Source organism: Cariama cristata, unplaced genomic scaffold (genome assembly GCF_000690535.1).
Source record: "Cariama cristata isolate BGI_N322 unplaced genomic scaffold, ASM69053v1 scaffold46142, whole genome shotgun sequence".
Taxonomy (NCBI): Eukaryota; Metazoa; Chordata; class Aves; order Cariamiformes; family Cariamidae; genus Cariama; species Cariama cristata.
In genome coordinates, this window is record NW_009606380.1 from 1 (window position 1) to 12,271 (window position 12,271).

Below are 12,271 nucleotides of genomic sequence, written 5' to 3' on the forward strand. Positions count from 1 at the left end.
TCGCGGGGACCCGGCCCCGGGTCGGGGTGGCTGCGTTTGACCGCTGGTGCCGGGGAAAAGCCCAGCGCCGCCTAGCTGCAGCGCAGAGCAACGCTGCTTTAACTCGCGTGTAACACCCCAGACGGCTCGTCCCCTCCTACTGCAATACAAACCTTCGCCCCGAGAACATGCTGCACCGATACACAGCTCAATCCTTTTTACAATATACCCCACCTCTGTCAGCAGTGCCAATTCAAAATACTAAAACTAAAGATTTTTTTTTAACTCGTGGAAACAGTTTAAAAATAAATTTAAACATACCTATAAGGTCACTTCTTCCTACTTACTAAGCTTCTGAAGTACTTTTCAGTTTTTTGTTCTTAGGCTTCTTTCCATTTGGAGAGAAAATAGAAAAAAACAAACCAGAACAAAAAACCACATTTTGAGAGGACTGGAACTAACACAGCTTGGATTCCTAAGAATCTGCACCTTCCAGTCACCTAACCTCACTCCCTCCCTTGCCTCAAGTCCCCCAACCTACCATGAAACCACAGTATCCACCAATGCCCCACCTCTCAGCAGCACTCCTCCCTTAACTTCAGACTCCCACTAAATCAGACAAATAGCTAACCCTAAACACAATATTGTTACATTATACAAATACCTGGTGTGTAGTTTACTTAGCATTTTTTTTCGTGCCAGTAATGATGTACAATAAAAGAATTGTCACTTTTAATTCAATCAAGGTTTTATTTTGGATGATAATATTAACATTTTTAGAAAATGGAATCAAAGGCTGGCCATAAAAAAAAACGATTACTATGTATCAGCAAGCAAAGTCACATCTTTTTTTTTCTTATTCTTTACTTTCTTCCTGGAGAATATGGCATGCTTCATAGCTGATCTTTTACAGATCCCCACCTTTACCCTCTTTAGAGTTTTCAGCCTTTGCTTTTTGTCAGCTCTGTAAAGCAAAAAAGGAACATACAGATTAGAATAAAATGGAGAACATACTTCTACATTTACTGGTATTTTAAATAATCTGTCCATGCAAGTATATGAACTCAGAAGTACTGTGACAAAAAGTACAAGGAACATTCCATCTTACAAGTTATGACATTTAATCTTCCTAAAACTGTTTGTCCATTTTACTGCCATTAATTATTTTTCATTTTTGTACTTATTCAGCATTTACCTTTAAACAGATGTAAAAAACTTGAGAAATGCCACTCATCAAGTACAAAAAAGCACAGACTTTCGTACTCAATATATAATGCATGAATATATAATAGAAAGGTTCAGAAGAAAGTACGTAAAGTTTAACATCATCATGAAGGCTCCTGCAAATAATACAGGACCTAAATATAACTAGCAAGTGGATTGTTTTCTGTCTCTGACAACGGATGTATTTCATAACATAAAATATTGAATAATTTTAACAAATAAAACATACAGATGTTTTTATCAGAAAAAGAAACCTAAGTTATCTTCTGCAACAAATCGGCAAAAGAAATAACTGATGGACTGAAAGGACTAAACCATTCCAGTACAATGGACAAAATAGTATCTTGACAGAAGAAACAGATGAGGTTTCATGAATTTCTTTTAGTATCCTTTTTACTTTTTAAGCAAAGAAAAAAACATTAAGGGAAAATATGGCAAATGAAATACTGCTACCTTTTATCTAATAGCCCATAACCAGAACTCAGATTAATGTCACAGCAGGACATGAAGCAATATACCTGTAGTCCTCTACTATCCAGCAGGCATCTGGTGAATCTCTTGATGCTGATCCAAGAGGTTAACTATCTGAATCTCACTATGCAAAAGAGGTCCATCTTTTGGGAAGGAAGATTTGCATTCCAGTGCTACAACCATTCAAGTCAAGAATCACAAACCAACCCATGCACTCTGGAGAAGAAGTTACAAAAGTGCAGGCCAACTATCCTGAACTGGAAAGACTGAGCCAACTGCTGGATCATCTCTTAGCAAATCCCCTTTCCTCTTTTCAGTTAGTTCCATCTGAAGACCATCACACACAGGGGTTTTTTGTCTTTTGATATGTACAAGTATGTGCTTGTGTATGTGACAGAAGCACAACCATGGCAGAATAAAAGTACTTAATGTGACCCTCATTAATACAGATCTTACACGGTGGAGATTTAGACTGTACTACAGAGAGCACCTGAAATACCAGGAGAAAAAAGAAAAAGATGCCACAACAAAGAAAAGGAAACGGGAAGCAATAAAAACAGTGTAGTGACTTTCTTCTCTGCCCTTTCATGAGGAACCCAAAGGGAATAAAACTGTTTCATTAATTTTGAATCTTCTTGACAGAGCTATCCCATGTACCGTTCACCAAGTTTGGGATCCATATAAATCAGTTTTGAAAGAAAAGCCACAGTTAAGGAATTGGGAGCCACAGTAAGTGACCTGCCTGTTTTTTGTCATATCCTCCCTTCAGTATATACTCCCCAGCAATACAGCAAGTAGGCAATAGTGAGAGATGACATCAGTACTCAAAGCCAAAAATCATCTCTTTCTAAATCGTTTCCATGAAATAAGATCTAATCTCTTCTGAATGCTATCTTTTATTATATGCAGTATCACACTTACTGGCAAGCTGTTCTGGTGCGGGAGAGACTGGGACAGGTACTGCGTTTGTGACCTGCCTTGCCACAAACAAAACAGCCAGCATAAGTCTTCTCACAAGTGTGGTTCTGAAGAGCACAGCAGTTGCAATTGTTACAGTGAAACCAAGCTGCAAAATAAGTAATATGACTTATGATCTTGAAAAGCTTTAGAAAGATCATTCTGAAACTAAGCTTTAAATATAGGCTACATTATCAGGTTTTTAATTTTGTTTTAGTTTTACAGAGATGGATATAGTCAGTTTCCGTTCCCTTTCCACATTTCATAAGGCAGCCAGGTACTCCTTCATTAGATATACCGTGTAACTATTTCAGTATAACTGAAATATTTTGCCATTAGAACTATTACCCTGTATGTAATCTTAACATGAAAAATAGTCCAGATGTTAAAATGGACTTACAAATCGCGATTTCTGTATCAGTAACAAAAACGACTGCTTCAGCTATTTACACACAGCTACAAATACAACTGTATTACTGTATGAAACATAATTTGATAATGCCTTCTCAAACATTTTCATAATTGCCTATTTGTTTATGAAATTCTAATGAAAAAGTTTACAAAATCAGGAAACACTTCTATGACAAATCAAAATATTTAAGTTTTCCCATAACAAACATGAATGGGATTTAGTATGCCTTGACGAGAATTTATCTCATTTCCACACAGTGTAAATATACCTAAGTTATCAAATGGCAACTCATGTGAAATTGAGATTTTTCCTTTACTCTATGTCTTCTGAATGATTACATTTTATTTCTCTTATAGAATATTTTCTCTTCTGGTTTGTAATCTCAGTTTATTTGGACTATAGTTTAAACAATAAGGGTACTTTTATTTAGAGAAGTATTTTTCTTTACTTACAGGGTTTTACACATTTTTTGCAAAGAACACAATGTTTCCATCGTCTACCATCCTACAAAAGATGAATGAATGCATTATTTGTTTGTTTGTTTGAAAAAAAACACCGATTCTATCTTAAAACTGAACTACTGATGTATGGTCCCCATTATTTACAGAAACAGGTCCGCTGCAGGAAGGACAGTAACTTGGAAACAACAGTCCGGAGAATCTGTGACAACCACAGCAAAATGGCTGCATTTTTAAATTAGCAAGTTCTACTACTTCCAAAACATAAGAAGAAATGTATATGTCAACAGACCACTGATGAATACAGTATGGTGTAAGTGGCAAGTAGCAAACTTTTCCTGTCCTCTTTCCAACTGAACTGCTTGGGGTTTCCCAAGAAAATCATTATCAGAATAGGTTTTCACCAGAGCAAATATTACAGAAGTTATTATTTGACTACTGCTAAAACTGCCATCCAGAAAGAAGTCAAAACACTTACCTTTGACGTACATGAATTGCATATATCGCAGTGCTGGTTACCAGAACTAACATACCGCTGACATATAGCACAAAACCTGGAAAAAAAAAATTATAAATGTACTGGTTCACTATTTGCTTACAAAGCAATACAAATTCATTTTATACAAGCTCAACAACAAATATAAGGATTGCAAAAATCACTTTGCCAAATCAAGGATGATGGTTTTGATGCATAAAATCACCATTGAGGCCCAGAGTCTCATAATCATTTAGACATATTACATCCAAATAGTAAAACTCAGGTGCTAGAATTCAAATTAGTAACCCTATCAGCAGAAAATCAAACCAAATCAATTCCTTTCTTCTTGATGCTTCTCTTGGCATTCATTTTATTAACTACTGTTTCAACCAAGCTGATTATGAGGCATAGCTGTTAATCTCCCTTACAGGTGTACACATTTCCTACAGACAAGCTGAGGAACCTCATCATTCCACACTGGAAAACATAAATTTCTTTTTAGGTGCTCAGCTCTCCTACACATTGTTAATAGAACATGTGACCTTAGAATGAAACAGAGAAATGTGCTGTTGAGCCTGGCATCCAAAAGTTAGGCATGACAATACTGAACAGCACCATCCCAAAGTCCTTTAGAGACTTTATGCCCTAATTAAGAACACATACACTCTTTCAGTCACATCAGCGTTAACACATCTTACCTATAACCCTCTTCTACGGGAAGTACAATCATACTTGGGGTGAGGTTCGTGAAGATACGGACAGGGGACTGTTTACGACCTGTCTTGCCATGTTTATAAAGTGCATGATTATCATAGTCTACCTAGAAAAATAAAAACACAGAAAAAGAGTCTTAAACTGAATGCTAAGCACAGGCAGAACTATTTAAAGATTTATTATCTTTACATATGCCTTATGAAATTTTCATTTTTTATATAAAGAGACTAACCCCAAATTAGATTACAAATTCTACAGAAAGTATTTTGTCTCATTTATTTTTAAATTTGTGCAACCATAATATCAGGCTAAATTCAAGAAACTAAGTTCCTAATACTACAGTAACCCTAATTTACTTAGCTCTTTTGGCTCTTTTGCATAGGATACCTAAGATAACATTGCAGTTGTTCTACAAAAGGGCAACCCATAAAAAAAAATGGAACTGTACCGTTTGGTCTATCTGGCAGTGTAAGAGTTGATGTGGATCTTAACAGATCGCACAGTAATTACAAAGTTGCAAATCCAATCAGTACTGCTTTTTTCCGCACTGCTTTTTCTAGCACTGCCTTCAGAGACTTGACACAAAATTTCTCATCTCTGAACACTAGCAGCAACGCAGAGTCTAGCTTCGCACAAGTTTCTAATTTTCTTCCACAAATTTCCGTTCTACAAGATACAAATACATTGTTCCGAATACCCACGTCAAAGTTTATGCAGAGTTGCTATATGAGAAATTAAAACTTTAACATCATGAATACCTATAATTGAGCTCTCAAAAGTCACTGACATACGCATTCTTAAACAACTTACAGAATGGATACAATATTGGAGAAGCTGATGCCAGATTATTGCTTTACCACCGACAACTTCATTTATTACTTAATTCCAAAAATTTCCACTGTTGTAAATCTACTCTAGCCCCAGCACTTTTGGAGATGAAAGACCTTCTCTTATTTCTTTTTTTTTCTGACCAGGGCTAGGCATTACCCAGCAAGCTACTGACATTTCAACATCTTGGAAAAATGAAACACTCTTCTTTAAGTTAACTCTCACCTCTGCAATATGCACCTGTTGAAATTAGTGCAAATTTTGTCACACTGAAAACCTGCAGAAGAAATGAGTTAATGGACAGATGACAGATGAGTTAAAGATACGTAACAAACTGTAGCAGTGTGACAAAGTTATCAAAGGTATGACTGACACAAATACACAATCTGGGCTTCACATGATAAGCACCACAGGGTTTGCAGTGCCTCCAACTCAGTCAAAAGTAAAGTTCAAGAAGACAACTCATATACAGACAAGTGCTACCATTGTATCTGCTTTCATTCATATTCCTGTTCACATTGCACATGACTGAAATTTAGCAGACTCACTGGGTTCAGTCATACCTGGTAATCCATCATACTGAAGCGTGGGAAAAATTCAAGAATACGAGACTCAAAGAAGTATGGAAATATCCAGAACACGGGCATCTCTTGGTTGTTATGACCTAGTAATGAAAAGACTTAGATGTACATTAAAGAAAAACAAGGTACATGAAGCACAAAAAATTTACAGTAAATATTCTGAGTACATAAACAGGTATATGCATGTCATGCTTGGAATAAGAGCTAGTTCATTCAGGTGACAGAAAGTTTTGGCATATTTTATATATGTGGAACTGTAAGCTCCACTTAACTAACAACTCTTGTCACCCTCCTAGGTTGGTAAGAAATGGTGCTGGTTGGATAGCTTAGTCTTCTCTACCTTTAAAGTTCATTTTAAAGGCAAAGTATATTTGTAAAAAAATTTGTAAAAGTTTTTAAGAGAGACTTAGAGAATTGGGTATGACTAAACTGGAAGTATCAGGAGAATAAATTAGATATATAGCAGTTCATCTTTAGGAATTACAACAGGAGCGTGTTCACATTAACCTGAGCAGTAAGAATCACAGACTTTTAAATAGGTACTTTTTCTTACAGTGATGTTACAGCTCAACCCACCTATCTGGTTGTAATACATACCTTCTTTTTCTGTCTCCTTCCACATTGCCATCAGCTTTTTAAAACTAGAAGCCAATGCTCCCACTAAACCTCCAAATGGGGGATCAGTTACCATAATGACTCTTTCACCATTGTCTGGACACAAGAACTTCCTACAAGTTTCACGCGCAGTCTGTAAGAAACAGAGGTTAATTTCCAGAAATAAAGACTCAAGAACTGTAAAAATACTGTCTTTGGCAATAAAATTATTATTTCAGAAGTTTCAACTTTGAAGACAGAAGTTATTTCCTCTTGTGGAGGTGAATTTCCTCTTGTGTAGCATTAAAAAAACCAACTAGATTTCAAGCACTGAAAACAAGTGTCTTGTTCATTTAGAGAAAATGTATTAAGGCCAGATGCAGTTCAAGCTTCCTAAGATACCCTTCTTCCTAAGGGTACTAAATTTAACTTGGAAAAAAGACGTTATTCATAGCAAGAAAGAAAAGCTCAGGCTCAGAATACATTTTATTCATGCCCTTTAACTTTAGTTTTATTCTGTAAAGCACTATCAAAGTAATGGAAAAAAATTAATTCCACTGAAAACTGATCCAAACCATACTGGTTATAAAAATACACAGCATTCAAACTTTAGCAATCCAACCTGGACCCTATTACTAAAGGAAATGTAAAAAACTATGTATTCACCGTCATCTTGCAGTGTTCTCTCAACCAGATTTTTAACAGTAATATGCATTCAGAAGTGCTGCAATTCAGTCCTTGAATACACTGCAATACAGTGTCATTACAGGTGTCACCTTTCCACACCTTGAAAAGAACACTACAGTGTTTATAATGCAGATTAGCAGTCTTTTGTTTTAATTGAAAAATACAAAACTTGAATACAGTAATGGATTTAAAAACTTCAAAGGCAAGGCTTTCAGACCAGCTTCTCATTTCATTCTACATGATTCTTTCTATTTTCAAGATCCCATTCAAAACTAGCCTTTAGAATGGCAAAAATCTGAAAATTATCTACATAATGAGAACAGTACTGCAATAAACATATTTATGCAAATCAGTGGTGGCTTACTAATAATGACAAAGTAAGAACAAAGAGTAAGTGAGTATACTGTTGGCATAAATCTTCGAAATTAATGTTTGGAATTGAATTACACTGTGATTCTCTGTACAAAGCTACAGTAAATGTCCTACTACAGCTGCGGTTTTCCTAATAAACTCAAAATTAAGCACTTAATGTGACATTTAAAAAGAAACAAGAAATTCAGCATTTTCTTTAACCACTTACACTTACACATTAACTTAACTAACTCCACCTCATTTTATGACAACAAGGTTAACCTTTTGACCTTGCTTGCCTGGAATAAAGCAAAAAAACCTCCTCCTCCCTCCCACCTCAGGTACAACTAGGTAAGTCCCATGGAATCCATTGGGCTTGTAAACGCTGAGAATAAAACAATTAATTCTGTTGTAACAATACAAGAACAGGAATAATGTGAGGCAACAACTCACATCAAATTGTCATTTTAATAAAAGCAGCAGTTAAGGTGTGTAACATTAGTTATCATAAATTTAATAGACAACTTTATCTTTGAATCAAGTGGGACAGAATTACTGAAGAGGCACTGTTATTCTTTGATTTCCAGTACTGCTGACCATTTTCATCTCATGATAGCTGTTTTCTACTAGACTACCCATGACTTTCTTAGAAAATTCTGCATCGACAACATGCACTTGTTTACAAAGCACTCAAGAGATACTTGGCCTTACCTTTCCACCAAAAAAATAATGATTAAACATGTTGTAGTGGCAGAATTCATCCTCTGTGTAAAACTGTGAATACCTGTAAAATAAGTTTTAATAGTAGTAGACAAATATAAACATCTTCTTGCCTGCCCTAAGGGCCATTTACAGTGAAAACAAGGCCTTAAGGAAAAACAACATCTTTGAGTTCTGATTACTGACAACACATACCAATATTGGGAATTATATTTTTCTCATAAACTGGATGTTATTTGTGTATGTGTGCAGGAACAGAGATGCAGAGACAGGAAAGGGATATCAATCACCAATGTATCTTTTAAACCAGTAATAATATAAATCTTCATATATACTCTTCAGACAGATAAACGTTTGTCAAAACCTACCTGAAATCAATATCGAGCAGAAGGCTTCTAACCCTGAAATCTTTTTCTTGGGATGCTTTTGACTGGATCGTTTCATGAAGCCTGAAGTATAATTGGAGCAAAGAAATTTAACACATAATCATTGGCTTCAGAAATTATCTTGCAAGACAAGAATGCCTGGTACTTTACTAAACCTAAAACCAAACAGACAGAGAAAATGGAGTAATCTGCATTTGGATGATTCCATTTGGCTAATATTCAAAGTCAGAAAAATGTTAGTCTTAAAAGATGGAAAGTCAGCGGAGTCTACTGGATCACCAGAAAAACCCACAAGCATAAGCAAAGAAACTCCCTGTCACTTCTGTAAGAAACAAAGCAGGACATTTACAGTGTGCATGTGCTATTTGCAATGCAGCTACAGTCTTCTCCTGTACCTTATGAGCTCAAAGCAAGACCCCACTAGATACCTGGATAATCCCAAGCAATTAAAGCATAGTGAACCACTTACTATGGGAGAATCCTTGATTATTTAAATATTAGTAAGCTGCACAGTTTTGAGAGAGAAGTATTATTTGACAGTTTAACAACTGTCACTGACGCACCTGGGTGTTCCAACAGAGAGCACTCGTCTGAATCCTAAATCAGTAATAAGGTCCAGTAGGAACTGGCAACTTCTGTCTGCAAATAAATACTGTGCATTTGTTTTTTTATTCTCCAGCGGATACAAAAGTTGACTGGGACTTTTTAACTGGGTAGCAGAGATATCACACAGGAACTGGTGATCTGAGTGTTTTTCCCATTCAGCTGGCAATAGCAATCGCTGGCATTCCTATCCTCTTTGATAATGGCAACAGAACAAAATTCTTGTACCTTTAAATACAAAAGACAATAGGGAACAACCTTTGAAAAAGCCTCTATAAAAGATACGAAGAGGAGCTATGAAGGGGGGTTTCATATTTTTTAAGAGTTCAGACATTTAAGCAGGCAATATAGTTTAAGCTGCTCTTGCAAAACTCCGCTATCCACATGTGAATAAACTAATAATTATGAAAAAATATTCAAAGGACACTTTGAAAAGCATACAATATGCTGGCCAAATATACTGAGAGTCCCCATAAAATAACTGGATTATAGAGTGAAGGCTCCATATCAACTACCAGCAGGCAGTCCTGTACATTTATACACAAAACTCTGACATTATTTGTTACTATATTACCTTTGCTTCTTTTCACAATGTTAAGCCTGTTACTTTTGCACACTAAAGTCAGGAATAATTTTTTGAACTGAAACTTCTCCTGACCTGTTGTTAGCACATTATAAGCACTAACACAAGAAGAACCATACATAACAAAAGAGAAAAAAAAAAGATACAGTTCCTAGGTTGAAAATACCATGCTCTAATGAGATGTTTCATGCTATTTTCCCATCACAGTCAACCAGTTGTTATTTTTCCAAATCCTTCTGGCATGTTTTCATATTTAAAGAATCCTGAGATATTATGTCTACATTCAGAGTACCTAAACTTGTATTACTTGATTTTTACTGAAGAAAATATACATAATAATACCTTTCCACATTCTGTCTGTGTGTAAAAGGTGGCTGATGATTTCTATTATATTCTTCACGTGCTGCAAGCCTAGTTTCAGACACCTGTAAAATATATGTATATGAAAAGTTACACAACAAACAGATACTGCTCTGTATTGTACATTAAATCTCAATATTAAACAAAAAGGATGCATCAAAGGTCTCATGCTTTAGTTACTCTGCATAGAAAAATTATCACATTCTTTGGACTGTTGTTTCAGAAGAACAAGCATGGCTGCAGCACAGAGGCATGTTGCTAAATAGCATGAGTCTCTCATTGTGAATGTGCAAAAAAAACCCCAGAAGCACTTCATTCTTCTACCACGCGTAATACTCAGGGAAAAACTCAAAACATGATTATGAAGAAGACAGAAAGAGGTATATTTTCCATTAATGCATGCCAGCAGTTGCATTCCCTCTGAAGAACTATAATCTGATCCTGAACAACTGATGACAGTAGTAATGTTGCCTAAGTCTTTTGCATGTGATTATTTTAAAAGCGTGACAGCTCTCCTCTGAGCCTTCTACTTCCTAAGCATAAAACACACTTAAGGTTTCACAGTTAACAGAGTTTCAAGACATTTGCGCAAAACTCATGGAACCAATTTGTTTAAACAGGGAGACAGTAAAATTCAATAGAATAAAAGACACCATGATACAAGTGACATTCAAAATGAAATTTCACTAGGAATATCATTTAAATCTATACAACCAAGTAATTAACCATCTTGTTTTCCCTTTATACAACTTTTCAGTACTAACCAGCACAGCAATGAACCACTTATGAACCTGATTAAATTCCTGCCTGCCAACCTGCTAAGGACAATGACCACAACACAAGATACCCATTTAGGAAACAGAAAAAGTAACACAAAATGTAGTGGACAAAAACTGCAGCAAGCTCTCCGTGAATACATACCAATCCCAACTCTGCTACCCTACAATTATCTGACCAAAGTTCTTTTGGTGAAGATAAATCACTGCAGATATTCTGAGAATACTGAGCATCACACTGATCCCCTTCATCTCACTATTCTGTATATTCCATTGTTTGCTTGTATCCACCAGATTTTCTCTGTCTCAGTCATGGAAGATGAAGACATCTTGGGATCAGAACTATGCTACTTTGTGCAACATTACATGGTATTGGCAAACTTCCTAACTCGAGTAGCTAAGCGTTTTGGCAATACAGTAGCAAGGGATAGTTTTGCTCAAAACGTACACAGCCTTCCTTGAAAGTTACACTTGAAACGTGATCTCCTGACAGAAATATGCGCTCCGCTAAATATAAACAATTAGACAAAGTTTACAAAACAGCAATTGCCACAGATATCCATAATAAAATATACTCTCTTTTTTTTTTTCAAATTTCTGTTAAATAGAGAAACAAATCCGCAATATTTACCATAGTCTTAAGCAGTGCTCTCTTACCTTCTCATCTTCCCACTGGAAAAAGTTACAATCTTTTCCATCCCTACAAGCTGAACAAGCATAAAACCTTCTTCCTTCCTCTTTTCCTTGGCTGGTCTTGACAAACAGAAGAGTAGGACCTAAAGGACAAACGTAATTACACGATGGCACACGGGACACCAACAAATCTGTTTTAATGCCTCCACCGCAACAGTCAAGCTTCCAAAATAAAGCATTAACAAAGGCTGCTCTAAAACACAATCCCTCGTAGGAGAGCCGAGAAAGCAGCTGGAGACGAGCAACTGAGCGCTCAGGGAGCTGACAAACCCCTCACCCGTCAGGAACTGCGGCCACCTCACTCAGGCCCGTCAGAGCCCCGGCCGGCCCCGCTCCTCCCCTCGACGAGGCCCACACTCCCATCCAGCCCAAGCGGCCCCCTCGCCGCCCGGCTCACCGTGCGGGCAGCTGGGAGC

General features: G+C 36.6%; 1 protein-coding gene across 1 annotated transcript; it reads right to left on the reverse strand.

Annotated features, from left to right (window-relative positions):
* Nucleotides 1-906: 906 nt before the first annotated feature.
* On the reverse strand, nt 907-12,017 carry ZCCHC4 (zinc finger, CCHC domain containing 4; the record flags this gene model as incomplete). Its single annotated transcript, XM_009696306.1, is given in 13 exon segments — nt 907-943; nt 2,596-2,740; nt 3,496-3,547; nt 3,980-4,055; nt 4,678-4,799; nt 6,085-6,185; nt 6,700-6,850; nt 8,446-8,518; nt 8,823-8,903; nt 9,404-9,631; nt 9,633-9,671; nt 10,369-10,451; nt 11,820-12,017. Coding segments are annotated over 13 exon segments (1,386 nt in total), but the record flags the coding sequence as incomplete, so codon positions are not given.
* Between the last annotated feature and the right edge of the window lie 254 nt (nt 12,018-12,271).